The sequence below is a fragment of the Argentina anserina genome, chromosome 3 (assembly GCF_933775445.1).
Source record: "Argentina anserina chromosome 3, drPotAnse1.1, whole genome shotgun sequence".
Taxonomy (NCBI): domain Eukaryota; kingdom Viridiplantae; phylum Streptophyta; class Magnoliopsida; order Rosales; family Rosaceae; genus Argentina; species Argentina anserina.
Genome location: NC_065874.1, coordinates 9,181,254 through 9,199,542, shown reverse-complemented (window position 1 = coordinate 9,199,542; position 18,289 = coordinate 9,181,254). Strand labels below are relative to the sequence as shown.

At 40.2% G+C, this 18,289-nt stretch overlaps 3 protein-coding genes and 1 pseudogene across 4 annotated transcripts; 3 read left to right on the top strand and 1 right to left on the bottom strand.

Annotated features, from left to right (window-relative positions):
* Positions 1-36: 36 nt before the first annotated feature.
* Positions 37-7,027, bottom strand: LOC126789325 (translation initiation factor IF-2, chloroplastic). Its single transcript, XM_050515459.1, has 12 exons — positions 4,918-7,027; positions 4,742-4,774; positions 4,385-4,498; positions 4,045-4,194; positions 3,792-3,890; positions 3,636-3,698; positions 3,288-3,443; positions 3,091-3,156; positions 2,066-2,302; positions 1,523-1,798; positions 1,195-1,383; positions 37-566 (listed from the first exon to the last, which is right to left on the bottom strand). Exons 1-12 carry the CDS (start codon positions 6,457-6,459, stop codon positions 405-407), a joined length of 3,087 nt encoding a protein of 1,028 aa, XP_050371416.1. The 5' UTR covers positions 6,460-7,027; the 3' UTR covers positions 37-404.
* An 896-nt stretch (positions 7,028-7,923) lies between these two features.
* On the top strand, positions 7,924-10,885 carry LOC126786118 (heat stress transcription factor A-1b-like). 2 transcript variants are annotated; one of them, XM_050511835.1, is made up of 3 exons: positions 7,924-8,319; positions 8,955-10,252; positions 10,645-10,885. In XM_050511835.1, the coding sequence occupies exons 1-2, from the start codon at positions 8,086-8,088 to the stop codon at positions 10,206-10,208; spliced, it is 1,488 nt and encodes a 495-aa protein (XP_050367792.1). In that variant the 5' UTR covers positions 7,924-8,085; the 3' UTR covers positions 10,209-10,252; positions 10,645-10,885. The 2 variants fall into 2 exon arrangements, with proteins under 2 accessions (XP_050367792.1, XP_050367791.1); XM_050511834.1 differs by lacking the exon at positions 10,645-10,885 and having other exon boundaries at positions 8,955-10,575.
* A 2,817-nt stretch (positions 10,886-13,702) lies between these two features.
* Positions 13,703-15,289, top strand: LOC126786987 (uncharacterized; annotated as a pseudogene).
* A 1,285-nt stretch (positions 15,290-16,574) lies between these two features.
* Positions 16,575-18,152, top strand: LOC126787923 (uncharacterized). Its single transcript, XM_050513844.1, has 3 exons — positions 16,575-17,290; positions 17,400-17,645; positions 17,962-18,152. The coding sequence occupies exons 1-3, from the start codon at positions 16,592-16,594 to the stop codon at positions 18,091-18,093; spliced, it is 1,077 nt and encodes a 358-aa protein (XP_050369801.1). The 5' UTR covers positions 16,575-16,591; the 3' UTR covers positions 18,094-18,152.
* The last annotated feature ends 137 nt before the right edge of the window (positions 18,153-18,289 follow it).

Genomic DNA, 18,289 nt, shown 5'->3' with positions numbered 1-18,289 from the left:
TTGAACATAGAATGAGATGATGCATCCAGGTTCGAGCATCACAAAAAATTGGTAACTTTTCTCAAATTGAATGTATCTGTTACAAGTGATCTCTCCACATTGAAACTATAACGAATTTGAACGAATGTCCCCCTCTTTACAAAAGAAGCTGAAAGCTATAGCGTAAAGTTATATACAGTGTACAGCATACAACTTTGGTACATTCATGGCAACCACAGGACATCTTTAGTAACCCACACTTGATATAAATGACGCATGTGGGAGCTAACCACTCGAGACCTGCTGAGCAGGAAGCACTGAGCAGATGGTGCTATGCTCATGCCTGATTGAGGTCAGAACATATTTTCATTCCACCAGAACATGCACATAAGGGCTTTAATTGCAGCTGCATTCCTCTCTACTCTCTAGTATTCGACTCCTGTTCCTTCCACTGCAGCTGCCATGGATGCAGACGCCTCTTCAAGTGTCCGCTTCTTTTGGACTGTGTTGAAGGCCTCAAGAATGTCTCCCTCCTCAAAATCGTCATAGTCTTCCACCCCAATTCCACACTCTAGTCCAGCATTTACCTAGTAAATAAGAGAAAGTACTTGTTGTAAATCAGAAGACAAATGAAAGCAAGCCAAAATTGGAACAAAGCTGAGATTATAGTCACATCTAAAGCATGAGGTCAGCTTAAGAGATGCAACAACAAAATTAATTCTCCTATAATGAGGCTGTAAACCGTCTTTGTGCCAGGAATGAACTTGGAGGGCCTAGATCTACCAACAAAGCTTCTATATCTTATCAAGTTTAATGCAATGTGGTAGTCTAATTCTTTGATCAAAATTTAGTTTTCATGGGTCATTGTGGAAATGCTTTTTTATAAAATTCCACACTACAATTGCATATATATCCCATAATGGCAAGGAAGACACACTTAAACCCTGTCTCATATCCTTATCTTGCAGTATTTGAATTTACTTAGAAGACATTTGCAACCCAAAGCATGAATGTCATTGATGACAGTTTCTATGATTCATATATTTGCACACTGCAAAAGTCTTAAAACCCAGGCTGACCGCAGATTTAGAAATATTGAACATGCAAAAGAAGCCGGGGCTCAAAAATAATTCTTAGTCTTTCATTAAGTGATAATGCCCTGAGACATGTGGGTGTTCTATATTTACTTAAAAGTTAAAACATAAGGGTGCATACCTCTTTCACAACTTCCTTAACCCGTTTTAAAGAATCAAGAACACCAACATGTACTACTTTTCCCCTTCGAATGACCTGGATGCCGCAGCCTTTAACAACTTTTCCTTCATTTACCATACAGCCAGCAACACGACCACTGCCACTGCTGAATACGGCCCGGACTTCTGCGGAACCAATTGTTACTTGTTCCTACCCATACACAAAAGTCACAGTGTCAGTCAAAAATTCAATATAGAAATTTCAGACAATTAAAGCACAGGCAGTGAATGCGCCAAGAGTCAAGGCCTTCAACAAACTCAATAGATCTGGTCTTTAAGATCAAAGATACCTCAACAGGCTGTAGGAGTCCTTCCATTGCATTTCGTACATCATCAATAAGGTCATAGATAACTTTATACGGCCGAATCTCAACACCTTTGTTTTCAGCATATTTTTTTACAGAACCTGAAGCTTTGACATTGAATCCAAAAATTATAGCTTCGCTTGCCGCGGCAAGATCAACATCGCTGTTGGTTACATCACCTGTTGTTTCCATGAGAAACTTCAAGGTGACATTATCTTGAGGGAGCACCTGTAGGGCTTGTCTGATAGCCTCGATAGATCCCTACACAAGACAAAAAAAAAAAAAACTTTATTTACACAAATCTTACAGATTGATTTTTTTTTTGGGGGCCAATTCTGCAGATTAAACTTTATTTACACAAATCTTACAGATTGATTTATTTTATTATTGGGCCAATTCTGCAGATTATGCCTTAATTACATATCTGATATATCAAGAGGTAATGATCCCTTCACTCATAATGTCATCGATAAGACAGTATAAAACGGCATACTTTCTAAAATTTGTTTATAACAGGGATGTACATACCTGAAGATCAACCTTCAGAATAATATTTAGCTGGTGCAAGTCAAGTCCAGCCAGCTTTCCTGCTGACACTGCAGAGGCTAAGGAAGAAAGAGTGACCTTCCCATCGCCAGCCTTAGCTGATATGCGTTCATCTCGCAATGACTCTGCACGTGACTCTGCCCTTTCACGTGCAATATCAAGGGAGCTCACGACCTCAAATTCATCACCAGCAACAGGAACATTATTTAATCCAATAACCTGCAATGGCCACTGGAATGTTATGCGAGGTATACAAGAACCATGCAACAACGATAGCAGAATAAAACATCAAACTAAACCACATTTTGATATAATTAAGATGCACACCAGAGAAACTTCTAGAGTGAGATAAAATGGCTGCTTGTATAAGCTTCAAAGCTTATTAACAACCAAACAAGATCTGTGTTAATTCATGTATTGCTTTCCGTTCTAAATACATTTTTATCAGACAAGTTTCCTTACATTCAATTCCAAATTGTAACTATGTCTATTTTTCACAAAATGGCAAGAAGACGATAATGAACATATGATTATACAAGCAGTAGCATATCCGAAGCTTTTAATTTACACAAGAAATTAAGATTCAACAACCATCACATCATCCAGATCATTTACTCTTATCACAGCATATGTATATGTTCACAAATGCTATGGCTTATTATTATTATTTGAATGCATACAACCACAGGTACAAATTTGGTAAGCATCTTAAAGATTTGACCTTCCCCCAAACAAACCCACACTCCTATAGCGATTTCCAGCTAATATGTTACAGTACACTTACTCTGGAGTCTGGATATACTTTCGATCCACAATCATGCATTAAGAGTTTAAGAAACGACTGAAAACTAGCCACAGAATAAATTGTATATACATCTGGATATATTTTTGATCCACAATTATGAATTAAGAGTTTAAGACACTACCACAAACTACAGCCACAGAATACATGGTAATTAAAAATGAAAAAAAAACATAATAAAAAATAATGGGTATGGAGAATAAACCTGAACAGGTATAGAGGGTCCAGCTTCATCGACACGGTTTCCACCATCATCAAATAGAGCCCGTACCTAACCATAAAAAAAAGGTCCTTCACGTAAGTCAAATGCGAAAGTAAGAATATATTACTCAATATTTCAATAATGACATTTAAGCAAGATTACATATGATTATATAAAAAAACAGAGAGTAAGCAACCAACCTTTCCAAAGGCTTCTCCACAAACTACTATGTCCCCCCTCTTAAGGGTTCCATTTTGCACGATCACTGTAACTAAAGGTCCTCTAGATTTATCAAGACCAGCCTCAATGACTGTGCCTTTTGCACTTCTATCAGGATTGGCCTTTAACTCTTGCAACTAGAAAACCATACAAAAGGTTAGATACATGGAGGAGATAACCAAAATGCAAGGTAGCCGTGTGAATTGTAAACAGTGATTATAACTATACAAGCCTAGACATATATGATTACAAATTGTTATGTTGACATTATTGCGCATAAATTTTACAAGCATAGCAAACCTTTCAACATCATTACGCATCTGACTTACCTCTGCAACTAGCATAACAGTTTCCAAAAGGTCATCTATATTCTTCCCTTTAAGAGCACTAATCTGTTTAAAGACACAAAAAACTAGGCTAAGATGAAAAGTATAAGGCATAAACAAAATATGTAAGTAAAGTTCCTCCATACAAGAAATACCAACCTGGACCATTGGAATGTCACCGCCCCAATCCTCCGGCATTAGACCAATAGAAGAAAGCTCTTGCATTACTCGTTCTGGATTAGCTCCATCCTTGTCTATCTGGTACATATAGGGAAGAAATAGAGACACTAAATGAGCCCTGATGGCATATGCAATGCCAGACAAGCATTTATTTCTTCTTCTCTTCTTTTTATTGTTTTTCCTTTTTCAATTAAATGGTTGAAAAAGTAAAGCACCATTATAGTTGTCATACCTTATTAATAGCTATTACTATTGGCACACCAGCAGCTTTAGCATGAGCAATAGCCTCTTTTGTTTGAGGGCGGATTCCATCATCAGCAGCCACAACAATGATAGCTATATCTGTCACCCTTGTTCCACGAGCTCTCATAGCTCCAAATGCCTACAGAAGTGGATATATAAATTATCTAAAAGAAAAGGAGATAAAAAGCAAGCTACAGCCGATAACAGACTACAAATGACTAAATATGATCCAGGAAAATCAAGGTATAATGAAGGGAGGGAGCGAGAGAGAGAGAGAGAGAGAGAGAGAGAGAGAGAGAGAGAGAGAGAGAGAGAGAGAGAGAGAGTACCTCATGTCCAGGAGTATCAAGGAAAACACAAGATTGCACCTTGCCATCAATTGGCACAAGCACCTTATATGCCCCAATTCCTTGTGTGATTCCACCAGCCTCGGAGGCAGCAACCTGTGAATATCTTCAAGTCAGGCCTCAGTTCAATCATTGTTTTATGTAAGAACCAATTCCACAAAACTTAAAAATCTATAACCTTGATACCATATTGTATGTGGACAGTTAAAATATTCAATATATAAACCACCAATTCAGTCTTTAGAGACTAACAATTTTTCCACAACATAAAATTGTATACCCACTAAGTTCATTGAAAGATAACTGGACGAAGAAATTGACTGTTGATCTGCAATGTACCTTGCTCTTCCGGATGTGATCAAGTAGGGTTGTCTGCCAAGTGACCAACAAAAAATAAATTAGCACTGTTACCTATTAATACAACAAATTATGAAATGCAAAACACGAGAAATAATGAAAGGGAAAAAGGATGTACAAGAACTGACTAACAAGTAGAACGACAGACGGTCATTTACCTTTCCATGATCCACATGACCCATTATAGTAAGGACGGGAGGCCTGTCTTCTAGTTTGTCTAGGTCATCTTCATCGAGTATCTCTTTCTTTTTTGCGCCTTCTTCCACCTTTACTGGGTCAGCATCTATGACTTCTACATCATACTCTTTACAAATCATCTTCACCATATCTTTGCTCAGAGTTTGAACCCCATCAGGTTTAATTCCCCTTGAGTACAGAGATCCCAGAATTTCGGATTCCATAATAGCCAAATTGAAGGCTAATTCATCTATTAACATTCCATCTTCTTCAACCTCTAGAATATCTACTTTAACAGGAGCTGCATCTTTGGCAGCCTGGAGCCTCGCCGCCTTCCTGCTTGCTTTACTCCACTTCCTCCCTTTCCTTGCTGCTTTAGAGACACTGTGTTCTGAACTCTCATCATCAGTAAGCTCATCATTAGCCTTCCGCCTTCGTAGTCCAGGTTGCGCATTTTTCTTCCTGAATCCATCTTTGAATTTTCCAGGAGGAGAGCCCTTGGCTGGTTTTGGAGGAGCTAAAACTGCTTGAGCAACCACAGAATCGACCCCTGGCTTCTTGGTAGAAAACTTGTCTATCAAAATTGGTTTCCTTTCTTTAGTTTTTGTGGGTGCTACAGTGTCATCAATGGCTGCTGACTTTGGAGCTGCCCCAAGATCCTTCAACACAACTGGTTTCTTTATCGTTGGTGGAGCAGCTGTAGAAGGCTTTGCTTGTAATGTTGGTTGGGGTCTCAAAGGTGGAGAAGGAGGTCTGAAAGGAGCACGTGCTGGAGACTCTACTTTCGCCCCTCCCCCTGTTTTTGGTTCTTCTCTCAGAACTGCATTATTAACCTTTGGTACTTCCTTTACAACCTTTTGCACAGCTGCAACTGTGTCTCCTTTACGCCACACACTCTTCAAAGTTTTAGCCTTGGTACTAGCTGCCAAGTTTACAGGTCTAGCATTTCCTGAAGTAGTATTTGTATTAGATGGCACAGGTCTATTTACAGGTCTACTGGCTGTCTTACTCGAGTCATCCACTTTCGGAACTTCTAGCTTTTCAGCCTTCTCCAAAACCTCTCCAAGTGACTTAATCACCTTACTCCTATCTTCCTCTTCTACATCCGAACCCCCACCACTTCTCGATGCATCCCACTCAGCAGCATTAAGGCTCAAAAGGGGCGGTTCGGCATTAGGGCCCCCAGAGGAGGGCTTCAACACTGGCTTTGGGGCCGGCTTAAGTACAAAATCAGCATTGGCAACAGAAGCATCATTACCATTTCCTCTATAGTTAGAACCAATGGATACCTCATTGCTATGCTCAGCAACGAAATCAGTAGTTGTGACCGAAAATTTACAAACTGACAACCTCACACAATGCCATCTCCTATTACCCCTAAAACTAGTCTTGGACAAGGAAACTTTCCTAACAAGCGAGCCAGACCTCTCTGATGAACCCGCAAGCGTACCAACACTTCCTAAACTAACAAGGGAAGTTAAAGAAACCATTGTTCCCTGCATGCTTCCAACTAATATGAGCATGGAGTCTCCACAACACAACACCCCATATATATATAAACAAACTACCACCCTACATATAAGCTCCACTCCAAATGTTAATATCCAGGTAAAGTAACAAACTTTCAATCAAATTCAAGCTACCCAGAACTGGAATTAAGCAAAGTAACAATCTTTTCAGCAGAAAAAACACAGAACAATGGAAACCCAGTAAGGGTGTGGAGATAAAGATGGCAACTTTACCTCAAACTGAAGTGGGGGGAATCCAACAGTTGGGGGATGATTGTTGAGTTGGGAGAGACAAAGAGAGAGTGTGGTTGTGTGGAGTGGGAAGAGAGATTGTGGGGTGGTGAAGGTTGGGGGGGATAATATGGTGGGAAAGAAGCTGAAAAAGCTAAAAGGCCAAAAACAAAATTGGGGTAGGAAATTTGAAGGAACATGTGGCTGGTTGTGTGCCTGTCAAATCGCATTGGCGATAAGGCAGTAAGGTTGTAAATTGAACAAATATTGCAGTGGTGGTGAAGGTGACCATAATTTCAATTGAGGCTTCAGAGAGCGTGGGCGACGCAATTGGGTTGGATTTTTTGGCTGCTTCCACAGTACTGCTTGAATTGAACATCTGTTGGTGATGATTTACCATCGTCAAACTCAGAATTTACTCATAGAATGATTGTAATTACGCATCTGCCTACCGAATGAATCGCTATTTTTAGTTTATCACTGTTTATAAATTATCCTAACGATAAAGATGGAATACTACCTAAAAGAAATTAAGTTACTGCAAAAATTCATAACCCAATACTATTTGGTATGCCACCATAGTTTCTCTTTTATTAAGTAGGTGTTTGTGATTTCGACTCACATAATCAAACTTATAATAGTAATTTGTCAAATAATGTGGCAAACCAATAGCATCGTGGTTGTGGTAACTGGTATCTGGCCCGTGGTAACAAAAACTTGACCGGTGAAATATACCTTAAATTGTAATAGAATAACATGACATTTAAAAACAAACAATCACTTATTACGCAGGTATCAATCATTGTTTTTGATATGAAATCAATAAACAAATTAATCAAACAAAAATTTTCAAAAAAGAAAAAAAATACAATATGTCTTAAACTACAATGAATATATAATATGAGATGTCGACAAATTAACGAGTCATAAACAAAACAAAATTAAAATTCATACTCATTCATAAAACAAGAATTTTCATATTCAGTGATAATCATCTTGATTGTTAAAATGAACCGGGTCAAAACTCACAAAATCAGTACAATAATGTAAGAGAAATGGAAAGTTCAGCTATGTAGATATCTAGTTGGAATTTTTCTTATGATATATATTTCATTATTTCCTCTTTTTTGGGTACATATTTCCTTACCCAAAAACAAAGTGGATATTTATTTTCTTTTAATTTAATTATTTAAGTTTGGGGGAAAAGTATTTAAAGTGAGGGAGTCCATGGGGTGCGTCAATATTTGCCCAAACCCTGCCACTGCTCACCGCTCTCATACTCCAATCGACTCATCACCTTCTTCTTCTTCATCATCAACCCCCGCAATCTCCAAACCCTCTCTCTCTCTCTCTCTCTCTCTCTCTCTCCCTCTCCCTCTCATTCTCAATTCCGATTATTGATTGAGGCATATGGACGGCATCGAAGACACGGCGGCCATGATCAGCACGGCGACGAGCATCCCGCCGTTTCTGAACAAGACCTACGACATGGTGGACGACCCCTCCACCGACTACTTGGTCTCCTGGACCGCCGCCAACAACAGCTTCGTCGTCTGGAACGACGCCGAGTTCGCCAAGGACATCCTGCCCCGCTACTTCAAGCACAGCAACTTCTCCAGCTTCGTCCGCCAGCTCAACACCTATGTACTCCCCTCTTCTTCTTCTTCTTTGATCTCTGATTCTGGCTTTCAGTTCTATTTTGGGCCTTTGTTAGGTTATTAACTTAGATTAGGAGAAAACCCGAGGCGATTTTGGAGAAGATTTAGGGTTCAAGAGTCTGGTGATCATGGTGTTACACTTTTCTTTATTGTTGTTTTTTTTTTTGTTATGTGAACGGCTGTTTTAGGTTAGGAGAAAGACAGATGGATTCTCGGAGAAGAGTTAGAATTTGAGTCTGGTGAGTTGACTATGTCAATGGCTGCTTTTTAGTTTTGCTTATTCTGTTGACCTTGCAACTGGTATATGTTTTTGTTCTCTCTGTGTGTGTGAAAGTAATTTAGAGAACATGATGTCTTTAAAAGAATCCAATTAGCGGAAGATCTCCTCCCTTTTTAGGCCGACATTTTTTATTATATGTTTTGTAGTCGCCCTTTTAGTGGTTACTGGAAAGAAAGGAATAAGAAGAGCAGATACGAAGGTGAATGCAATGATTATTACTATGAGAATCGTGTCCGTTACTCGTAATATGAGAGCTTGTTGCTTTGTGCTATACTTTGCTGTGAACTTTTATTATTGGTATTTTCGCATAAAAATTTATGATGTTGCTTCTGATATTGCAGGGGTTTAAGAAAGTTCATCCAGACCGATGGGAATTTGCAAATGAAGGGTTTCTAAGAGGTCAGAAACATCTTTTGAAGACTGTTAATAGGCGAAAGCAAACTAATGTACAGAGTCATCAACAATCAGCAGCAGTACAAGCACCTAGAGTACAGAGCTCGCAAGTTGCTGCATGTGTGCAGATGGGAAACCTTGGACTGGGGGAGGAGGTTGAAAGGCTTAAAAGGGACAAGAACACTCTTATGCAGGAACTTATTAGTTTGAGGCAGGAGCAACAAGCAACGGATAACCAATTGCAAAATGTTGGTCAACGGGTGCAGGGAATGGAACAGCGACAGCAGCAAATGATGTCATTTCTTGCAAAGGCTATGCATAGCCCTGGATTTTTATCCCAGCTTGTACAGCACCAGAGTGAGAGCAACAGGCGAATCACCGGAAGCAATAAGAAAAGGAGACTTCCAATGCAAGAAGAAGATAATTTAGTGGCGAAGCTTAACGGTAAAAATCTGGATGGACAAATTGTGAAATACCAGCCTTCAATGAATGAAGCAGCAAAAGCAATGCTACAGCAGATAATGAAGATGAATATATCTCCTAGGCGGGAACCATCAATGAGCAATCCTGATGCTTTTCTGATTGATAATGTTCCTTCATACAGTGTTTTAGACAATAGGAACTGTAGGAGGAATTTGGGAGTCAGCCTTTCAGAGGTTTCACCAACTTCGAATAGGACAGCAGAACCTGGATTCCCTGTCACTTGTCAGTCTATAGCTACGGCTCAGGTCCAGCCTTCCCCTTATGTGGCTACTGAATGTGTTACAGCAACTCAAATTTCAGAAGATGACTTCTACAATCTTCAAGAAGATACAGTTTTGCCTGAACTAACTGCAATGCAAGGTATTGTCCCGCCAAGCACTGCCGAGATCCCTAATGCAAACTTTATGGCCTCTGAGATGGTGAATACGGAGTACATGGATGTGTCAGTTTTGGACCGGGCAATGCCCACAGAGACTGAGACCTTTTCTCCTGAGATCAATCCTGATGCAGATGTTTCAGAAGATGGAGAGCCTAACCTTCCAGGGATCAATGATGTCTTCTGGGACAAATTTTTCGACACAGATGATAATGATGTGAGTTCAGTTGTTGGAGTGACCAAGGATCAGGAGATGCAACCAGGGAAGGGAAATGGATGGGACAAGATTCAGTACATAAGTCCAATTGCTCAGCAAACAGGGCTTGAGGGCATGATTGGTTGATTATCTTTCCAATTGTATATGTACATGTTTCTTGCCATCAACAGGTAAATCTAATCTGCTACTTACCAGTAGGGAAAAAAAAACTTTATAGTCAAAGTCCCTCAAAATCTTAATCTTGCAATGTCCAGCCGCCACTTGGGAGTTGTTTTTGTATGTGCCCTTGAATTGACAATTTTTGTCCTAGTACTCGCTTCTGACTTCACCCTTGCATCATAAGTATATGTAATGAAATACTTCTTTCTTGTTATTCATTAGCATGTGAGATCTGGACATACTCGATTATATTGTATTTCGGACTATTTCCAGATTCATGGGTTCTCATGATGTTAATTGTTGTTAAATCAATGACATGGTTCTTGCTCCCCCTCTCTTCATAGAATCGAGCCATTTAAAGCTTGGGTTTCCAAAATAGGTAAATTCGCTGGTTCTTATACAGGTACCGGTTATGTAGTGGTTTGCAGACAAAGCTCGTCAGCTAAGGTCTCCTATACGTTGATGAAGACGGTTGTTACTATGATTTGGGGTTGGAGATGGACTCGGATCTTTTCCATTTATCGTGCATTTGCTCAACTTATGTAGTGAATTGAAGTGCCAAATCTTGTGGATTTGGTTTATGAAACCTGTGTTGGTTAATTCGTTTTGATCTTTTTTCCCCATTTATGTGAACTGTGAAGTCACTGAGGTGTGGGTAGGGCTCATCATTTAGCCCGCGGACCCGAAAAGCCCGCAGAGGCCCGCAAGCCCGACGAGCTTTTATCCGGCCCGGCCCGCGAGAAAGCCCGCTTCCGTGGGTAGAGGGCCGGGCTTAAATTAGAGGTGTGAAACCCGGCCCGGCCCGGCAAAAGCCCGCAAGGTCCGGGCCCGTAAAAGCCCGTCAAATAATAAAATATTATACATACATATTTTATTAGGTTTAGAATAAAACTATTGCATTATGAAGCAACTATATTAAAGAAACTTCTTAGGATCGATCGACACCAGTAGATATGATCGGTATATATATTTAGTGACCCTGTAAAAATTTCATCCAATTCGAAACTTGTTTGACCGTTGGAATTTCCGGTAAACCAAAAACAACACTAATATGTCATAAGGGAAGACCCATTACCAAAATGCGAACACTAAAAGTCGTTTGCATATCTGAAATCACCTAATTTTTGTCACCGATTATGTGTGGTCGCACCAAAGAAACCAATTTGGCAAAGCCCCGGTCAATGAGGATTTTAATATGTCAAAACGCATTTTTCTTTGTTGACCGTAGGTACGGACGGTCAAATAATATCCAAAACAGACGAAATTTTTACGGGTTCCCTAAATATATATACCGATCACATCTACTGGTGACCTGGTGTCGATCGACCGTATTTCTAACTAGAGTTATTGATCGCCGAAGCGTCTACTAATGTATCATAACCTTTATATTAGGTTTATATTAAAACTAACGCATTATGAAGCGACTATATTAAAGAAACTTGTCGGGATCGATCGACACCAGCCGATGTGATTGGTATATATATTTAGTGACCCTGTAAAAATTTCATCCAATTCAGACTTCGTTTAACCGTCAGAATTTTTGGTAAATCGAAAACACCACTATTATGCCCTAAGGGAGAACCTATTACAAATATGTGAATGCTAAAAGCCGTTTGCATATATGAAATAACCTAATTTTGTTACCCATCGTGCGCGGTCGAACTGAATAAATCTATTTGGCAAAGCTCCGGTCAATGAAGTTTAAATATGTCAAAACGCCACTTTTTTAGTTGACCGTTGATACGAACGGTCAAACCATGTCCAAAACGGATGAAATTTTTACGGGTTCCCTAAATATATATACCGATCACATCTACTGGTGTCGATCGACCATATTTTGAATTTGAGTTGTCAATCGCCAAAGTGTCCACTAATGTATTATAACCTTGTACTAGGTTTATAATAAAACTATCACATTATGAAGCGACTATATCAAGGAAACTTCTCGGAATCGATCGACACCATCCGATGTGATCAATATATATATTTAATGATCATTTTAAAAGTTCATCCAATTCGGACCTCGTTTAACCGTCAGAATTTCCGTTAAACCAAAAACAACACTAATATGCCCTAAGGGGGGGACCAATTACCAAGATGCGAATGTGGAAATTTGTTTACATATTTTAAATCACCTAATTTTTGTTACCTATCGTGCGCGGTCGAACTGAAGAAATCTATTTGGCAAAACCCCGGTCAATGAGGTTGAAATATGTCAAAACGCCTTTTTTTTAGTTGACCGTTGATACGAACGGTCAAACCATGTCCAAAACGGACGAAATTTTTACGGGTTCCCTAAATATATATACCGATCACATCTACTGGTGTCGATCGACCATATTTTGAATTGGAGTTGTCGATCGCCGAAGTGTCCACTAATGTATTATAACCTTTATATTAGGTTTATAATAAAACTATCATATTATGAAGCGACTATATGAAGGAAACTTCTCGGAATCGATCGACACCATCCGATGTGATCAATATATATATTTAATGATCATTTTAAAAGTTCATCCAATTCGGACCTCGTTTAACCGTCGGAATTTCCGGTAAACCAAAAACAACACTAATATGCCCTAAGGGGGGGACCAATTACCAAGATGCGAATGTGGAAATTTGTTTACATATTTGAAATCACATAATTTTCTTCACCGATCGTGCGTTGTCGCAATGAGAAAATCATTTGGCAAAGCCCCGGTCAATGAGATTTTATTATGTGAAAACGCCTCTTTTTTTTGTTGACCGAAAATTCCGACGGTTAAACGAGGTCCGAATTGGATGAAATTTTTACACGGTCCCTAAATATATATATCGATCACATCTATTGGTGTCGATCGACAATATTTTGAAACTAGAATTTATTTGTGACTTTTGTTTTAGAATGTTTTCTAATAATTCTTTTATTGTTTCAAACCCTTAAATTAGAGTATTATATTATTTTTCTAATACAAGCCCGTAAGGCCCGGCCCGTAAAAGCCCGCAAGGCCCGGCCCGGCCCACAAAAACCCGCAAGGCCCGCCTTAGGTGGGCGGGCTTGGATCTTCGTATTTTTGAAAATACCCGGCCCGCCACTTATTTAATTTTATTAAGGTCCGGCCCGGGCCCGTCACTCATGGGCCGGCCCGAGCCCGGCCCGTTGACGAGCCCTAAGTGTGGGATATACCGATATAGTATAAACTGCACTGAAGTGTGGTAAGTGATCCAACACTAGTTTCACCAAAATAAGTGAAAACCATCTGTCCTTTGAATCCATTCTGCAATTCGGAATGAATTGATGTTATTGATGTCTGTTTAAACACTGAGGGAGATGGTGGTGCCCGAGTAAAAGTCACACCATAATGAAAGATAAAAGGTGGGAGGGAAAATTCAAAAAATGATGCAAAGTTGAAATAAAATGATAAATAAGTAAGATAAGAAAAATATTCTCTATCGGTAGCTGAACTCTGATGATAAGGTCAATGTGGTACCAGACTTACAAAACTATTATTGTGGTACCTAAATTCATTATTTGCTATCAACGAGGGGCTTGAAGCTATTTTCCTGCACATAGTCGTCAATGTGATCACGTGCGTGGCATGTGCCCATTTAAATAAAGACATATTCGACTTTTCTCTCAAAATCGAGTCAAAACAAACCCCCTCTCACTCGATTCCTAGTTTGCTCTGAACGAACATGCAGACTTTGTGGCCTTCAACATATGGCATTGCAGAGACAACACCAATGTCCACGACAACGGTCGGGTCAAATCTCATAGTGATGTCTAAGCTATTGCTCCTCCTCCCCTTGCCGCTGACACTGAGCTCTCCCCTGCAAATCCCACAAGTGCTTCGGAGGCCAAGAGGTGTTGTTGTCAATCATGGAAGATGATGAAATCTAGTTACTTCGCAAGATATAAGCAGCAAGCAGCAGTGGCGGCCGAAAAAGCACAGCAACATAAGTCACAGCCTTTCCATGCTTGATGTGGTCGAGCTAGCAACATAAGTCAAAGGAATACCAGTCTACAACACCACTCATGCAACAACAGCTAATTGCTTATTTCCCTTTAATTCTCCTAGTTTAGACTCATCTAGGGATTTATCTGCAGCTGCTAATTTTCAAGCTTTGCTTCTACCAAACGCCGCCATATCTATCTCTCACTTCAGACCCAGTGGTGTTGCCATGGGAGTCGGAGGAGGGTTTGAGTCAAGGTTTAACAAGATGTTGGCATAGGCTTATGCCCGCCATAATCAGCACAACTATCAGCGCATTAAGGTTAATAAATAGCCCAGTCTGGCAATACTAATAGTGAGTCAGCCGCACTAGCTATGCAATGGGCCTCCCCGCGGCCTAAACTGACTACGGACACGCCCACACGCGCATCTCAAAGAAGACTCAAGAGAACACCTTAATCGGACCTTGTCCCACACTGGAAGATAAGTATATAATCTACCTCAACTCAATAATAAAAGGTCAAACCCTTGGCCTCATAAGGTAAGTACACTACATCCTCTACTGTTACTCTGCATAAATTACCAACATCCTAACTTGAGTGTCGGAGAGTTGAAGACCACGCCACCGTGGTCTCTACTTTGACGACGTGTGCCACTTGTGACAGAAAAGAGACAAGCAGTACGATGTATCTCACCTGCAAAGAATACAGCGTATCACATCAGTATAATCACTACGTTAACACAAGATAACTATGAACAGTCTTAGAGTGCCACCTTAACAACATGTGCAGTATCTGAATCATCATCACCATCAACACCAATGTAGAGTCGGAGTTGGGGTTGGGATTGGAGCTCATCATCATCACTAGCATGGTGACTTCTCTAATAACAATGGGTTTATCATGAGATCTAGATTCACGCAAGTCATATTAGAGTAGGAGGAACATGAGGGTACACAGAATGTGGTAGATGAGCTCCCTTTGGTTTGTTCACGCCGTCAAGCTCCTTGGCGGCCATGAAAGCATGAATCGAGTGAGAGGGGGTTTGGTTTTGACTTTTGACTCGATTTTGAGAGAAAAGTCGAATATGTCATTATTTAAAGTGCCTTCCACATAATCAAATTGACTACTTTGTGCTAGAAATTGACCTCCAGTCCCTCTTCGGTGATAGTAAATAATGAGTCTAGGTACCATATTGATAATTTTATAAGTCTGTATACCATATTGATTTTGAGTTTTTTTCACCAACAGTCCCTCAACTCTGGTGTACCTACCAATGTGATACCTCAACTCTTAATCGTACCAATGTGATACCCAGACTCTAGTATTGCTATCATTGAAGTACTTCCGTTAGTTGTTTTAAACTTTTCTGTTATCTTGGTGACGTGGCAGGTACGTGAGGCCCACAAAGAGGGTTAAAAGACAAAATTAACCTCATCTGAGAGGAGCAATGTTTTTCCCGCCTTTTACCTTGAGAAAAACACCCAACAATTCCAATTTTGGCGCCAATTTTCTCTCTCTACTCCTTAATTTGTGTCTAATATCTAAACTAAAGAACTACCGCCAACCAGTCGACCACAATCTGATAAAACCTAGATCAATCTCATTTTCTATTTTTACCCTAGCACTTGTTAAACTAACAGAATAAATATATACATTTATATGAAACATCTCATTTCCACAATCTCATAAGAATATAGAAACACATAACTTAACGAAATTCAACTACATGTACCATTAGTTCTTACAATCAAAAATCATGGCAGATCAACATAAAAGGTGGCAACTAATGGTACTTAAACATGTATTTGAATTTCGTTAAGTTATGTGTTTTTATATTCTTATGAGATTGTGGAAATGAGATGTTCCATATATAATTTATATATTTATTCTGTTAGTTTAACAAGTGCTATGGTAAAAATAGAAAATGAGATTGATCTAGGTTTTATCAGATTGTGGTCGACTGGTTGGCGGTAGTTCTTTAGTTTAGATATTAGACACAAATTAAGGAGTAGAGAGAGAAAATTGGCGCCAAAATTGGAATTGTTGGGTGTTTTTCTCAAGGTAAAAGGCGGGAAAAACATTGCTCCTCTCAAATGAGGTTAATTTTGTCTTTTAACCCTCTTTGTGGGCCTCACGTACCAGCCACGTCACCAAGATAACGGAAAAGTTTAAAAAAACTAACGGAAGTACTTCAATGATAGCAATACTAGAGTCTGGGTATCACATTGGTACGATTAAGAGTTGAGGTATCACATTGGTAGGTACACCAGAGTTGAGGGACTGTTGGTGAAAAAAACTCATTGATTTTACTACTAGAATTCAAGTACATTTTTTTCCGTAAAATAAATAACTATAAAAGGGAAGCTAGTTTAAGAAGACCCATGACCCTTGATGCTTCTTTACCGGTCTACATAAGATGAAGCTGAGCCTCCTTCCAGAACTCTCAACCTTCCTTAAACCCTCTCTTGCTCCCACTCATCTCCACCGCTCTATCTGCTCTTCTTCCCTATCACCATCACCTCAACCACCCACTTCTCTTAAACCCAAAACCCCTCTCTTTCTCCGGCCACCCATCCACCCAGCCACCACCTCAGAATTCAAGCAATGGCACCACTGGGCCAAAACCCTCGCCTCCTCCATCGGGTCCACCTTTGCCGACTCCGACAAAGGCCCGGACTCCACCATCCTGCGCAGAGAGCTCAACTGGCTCGTAGAGGACGCAGTTCAACATGAAACCCAAAACGGTGAAACGAAACTCAGGCTAAGAGCGAGTCTGGAGGAGCTCTACTTGCTGTGGAAGCAGAGGATTGAAGAGAGGAGGCCGTTTCAGTACGTTGTGGGGTGTGAGCACTGGAGGGATCTGGTGCTGTGTGTTGAAGAAGGGGTTTTGATTCCGAGGCCGGAGACTGAGATGGTCGTGGATTTGGTGGATGAGGTGGTGGAAAAGGATGAGGGTTTAAGGGAGGGTTTATGGGCTGATCTGGGGACTGGGACTGGGGCTATTGCTATTGCCATCGCCAGGGTTTTGGGGAGTGGTGGGAGGGTTCTTGCTACTGATTTGAGCCCTACTGCGATTTCGGTTGCCGGGTTTAATGTGGAGAGGTATCGTTTGCAGGTCAGTTTTCTTGGCATTGCGGGTGGTTACAGGTCAGAAGAGTTACCAAGTTTACAAACTTTCATTTCTGATGTTCACCGTGTTGTTCTGTTGTTGATGTGCTGATTAGGATGTGGTGGAGCTGAGGCAAGGGTCTTGGTTCGACCCGTTGAAGGATGTGGAGGGTAAACTTTCGGGGTTTGTGAGTAATCCGCCGTACATACCGAGTGACAATATCTCGGGGCTACAAGCTGAAGTTGGGAGGCATGAACCCAGAGCTGCATTGGATGGTGGTGTTGACGGTATGGATGATCTTTTACATCTTTGCAAAGGGGCTGCTTCCATGTTGAAACCTGGTGGATTTTTTGCTCTTGAGGTATCTGTTCTTCTTTGTTCTCTGTGAGTTAAAACTCGACTTAGCAAAATATGATTGGTTAATAACTTGATATCAATTCTTGAATGAAGATAAGCTGAAGTTTCACATTGATACAATTGATCAATCACCAAGTAAACCATAAACCAGATACTTAAATAGAAATGTTAGAAATAAGGGTCCTTACTTCTTAGTAGCTGAGACACCTGTTGCATAAACTGGGTGACTATCAGGGTTTCTTCTGCAGGCTATGGTTAATGTGTTTTCATTTTCCACTATGACCCGGACTAACCTCTCTTCCCATTGCTCTTTGTTGCAGACAAATGGTGAGAAACAGTGCAAGTATCTTGTGGAATATATGGAAAATGAGGCAAGAGGCAGCTTTTGTAATTTGAGCATAATTCCTGATTTTGCTGGTATTCAAAGATTTGTAACCGGACGCCGGAAGTAATTCGGGAGTCCTGTGTCGACCTTCAAGAGTATAACAAGTAATCCAAGTGTTTGACAGTAGAGCCGTAGAGGGTGATATTCAGCAGCAGCAGTATGAGGGTGCACTACACTAAAAGTTCTATGCGATTTATAAGAAGCTGAAAATCTGAACGGGGGAAGTGTTTACAGTTGGAAATTGTGGCGTATTCTTGAAAATA

What these genes read in the sequence shown, in the direction of transcription:
- LOC126786118 (XM_050511835.1), top strand. Translation starts at nt 8,086, where the DNA reads ATGGACGGCATCGAAGACACGGCGGCCATGATCAGCACGGCGACGAGC. An exon ending in TCCGCCAGCTCAACACCTAT is followed by an intron (nt 8,320 to 8,954) that starts GTACTCCCCTCT and finishes CTGATATTGCAG; the next exon opens with GGGTTTAAGAAAGTTCATCC.
- LOC126789325 (XM_050515459.1), bottom strand. Translation starts at nt 6,459, where the DNA reads ATGCTCATATTAGTTGGAAGCATGCAGGGAACAATGGTTTCTTTAACT. An exon ending in CTGTTATGCTAGTTGCAGAG is followed by an intron (nt 3,444 to 3,635) that starts GTAAGTCAGATG and finishes ATGGTTTTCTAG; the next exon opens with TTGCAAGAGTTAAAGGCCAA. An exon ending in TTAAGGAAGTTGTGAAAGAG is followed by an intron (nt 567 to 1,194) that starts GTATGCACCCTT and finishes CTTATTTACTAG; the next exon opens with GTAAATGCTGGACTAGAGTG.
- LOC126787923 (XM_050513844.1), top strand. Translation starts at nt 16,592, where the DNA reads ATGAAGCTGAGCCTCCTTCCAGAACTCTCAACCTTCCTTAAACCCTCT. An exon ending in TGGAGAGGTATCGTTTGCAG is followed by an intron (nt 17,291 to 17,399) that starts GTCAGTTTTCTT and finishes TGTGCTGATTAG; the next exon opens with GATGTGGTGGAGCTGAGGCA. An exon ending in GTGGATTTTTTGCTCTTGAG is followed by an intron (nt 17,646 to 17,961) that starts GTATCTGTTCTT and finishes TCTTTGTTGCAG; the next exon opens with ACAAATGGTGAGAAACAGTG.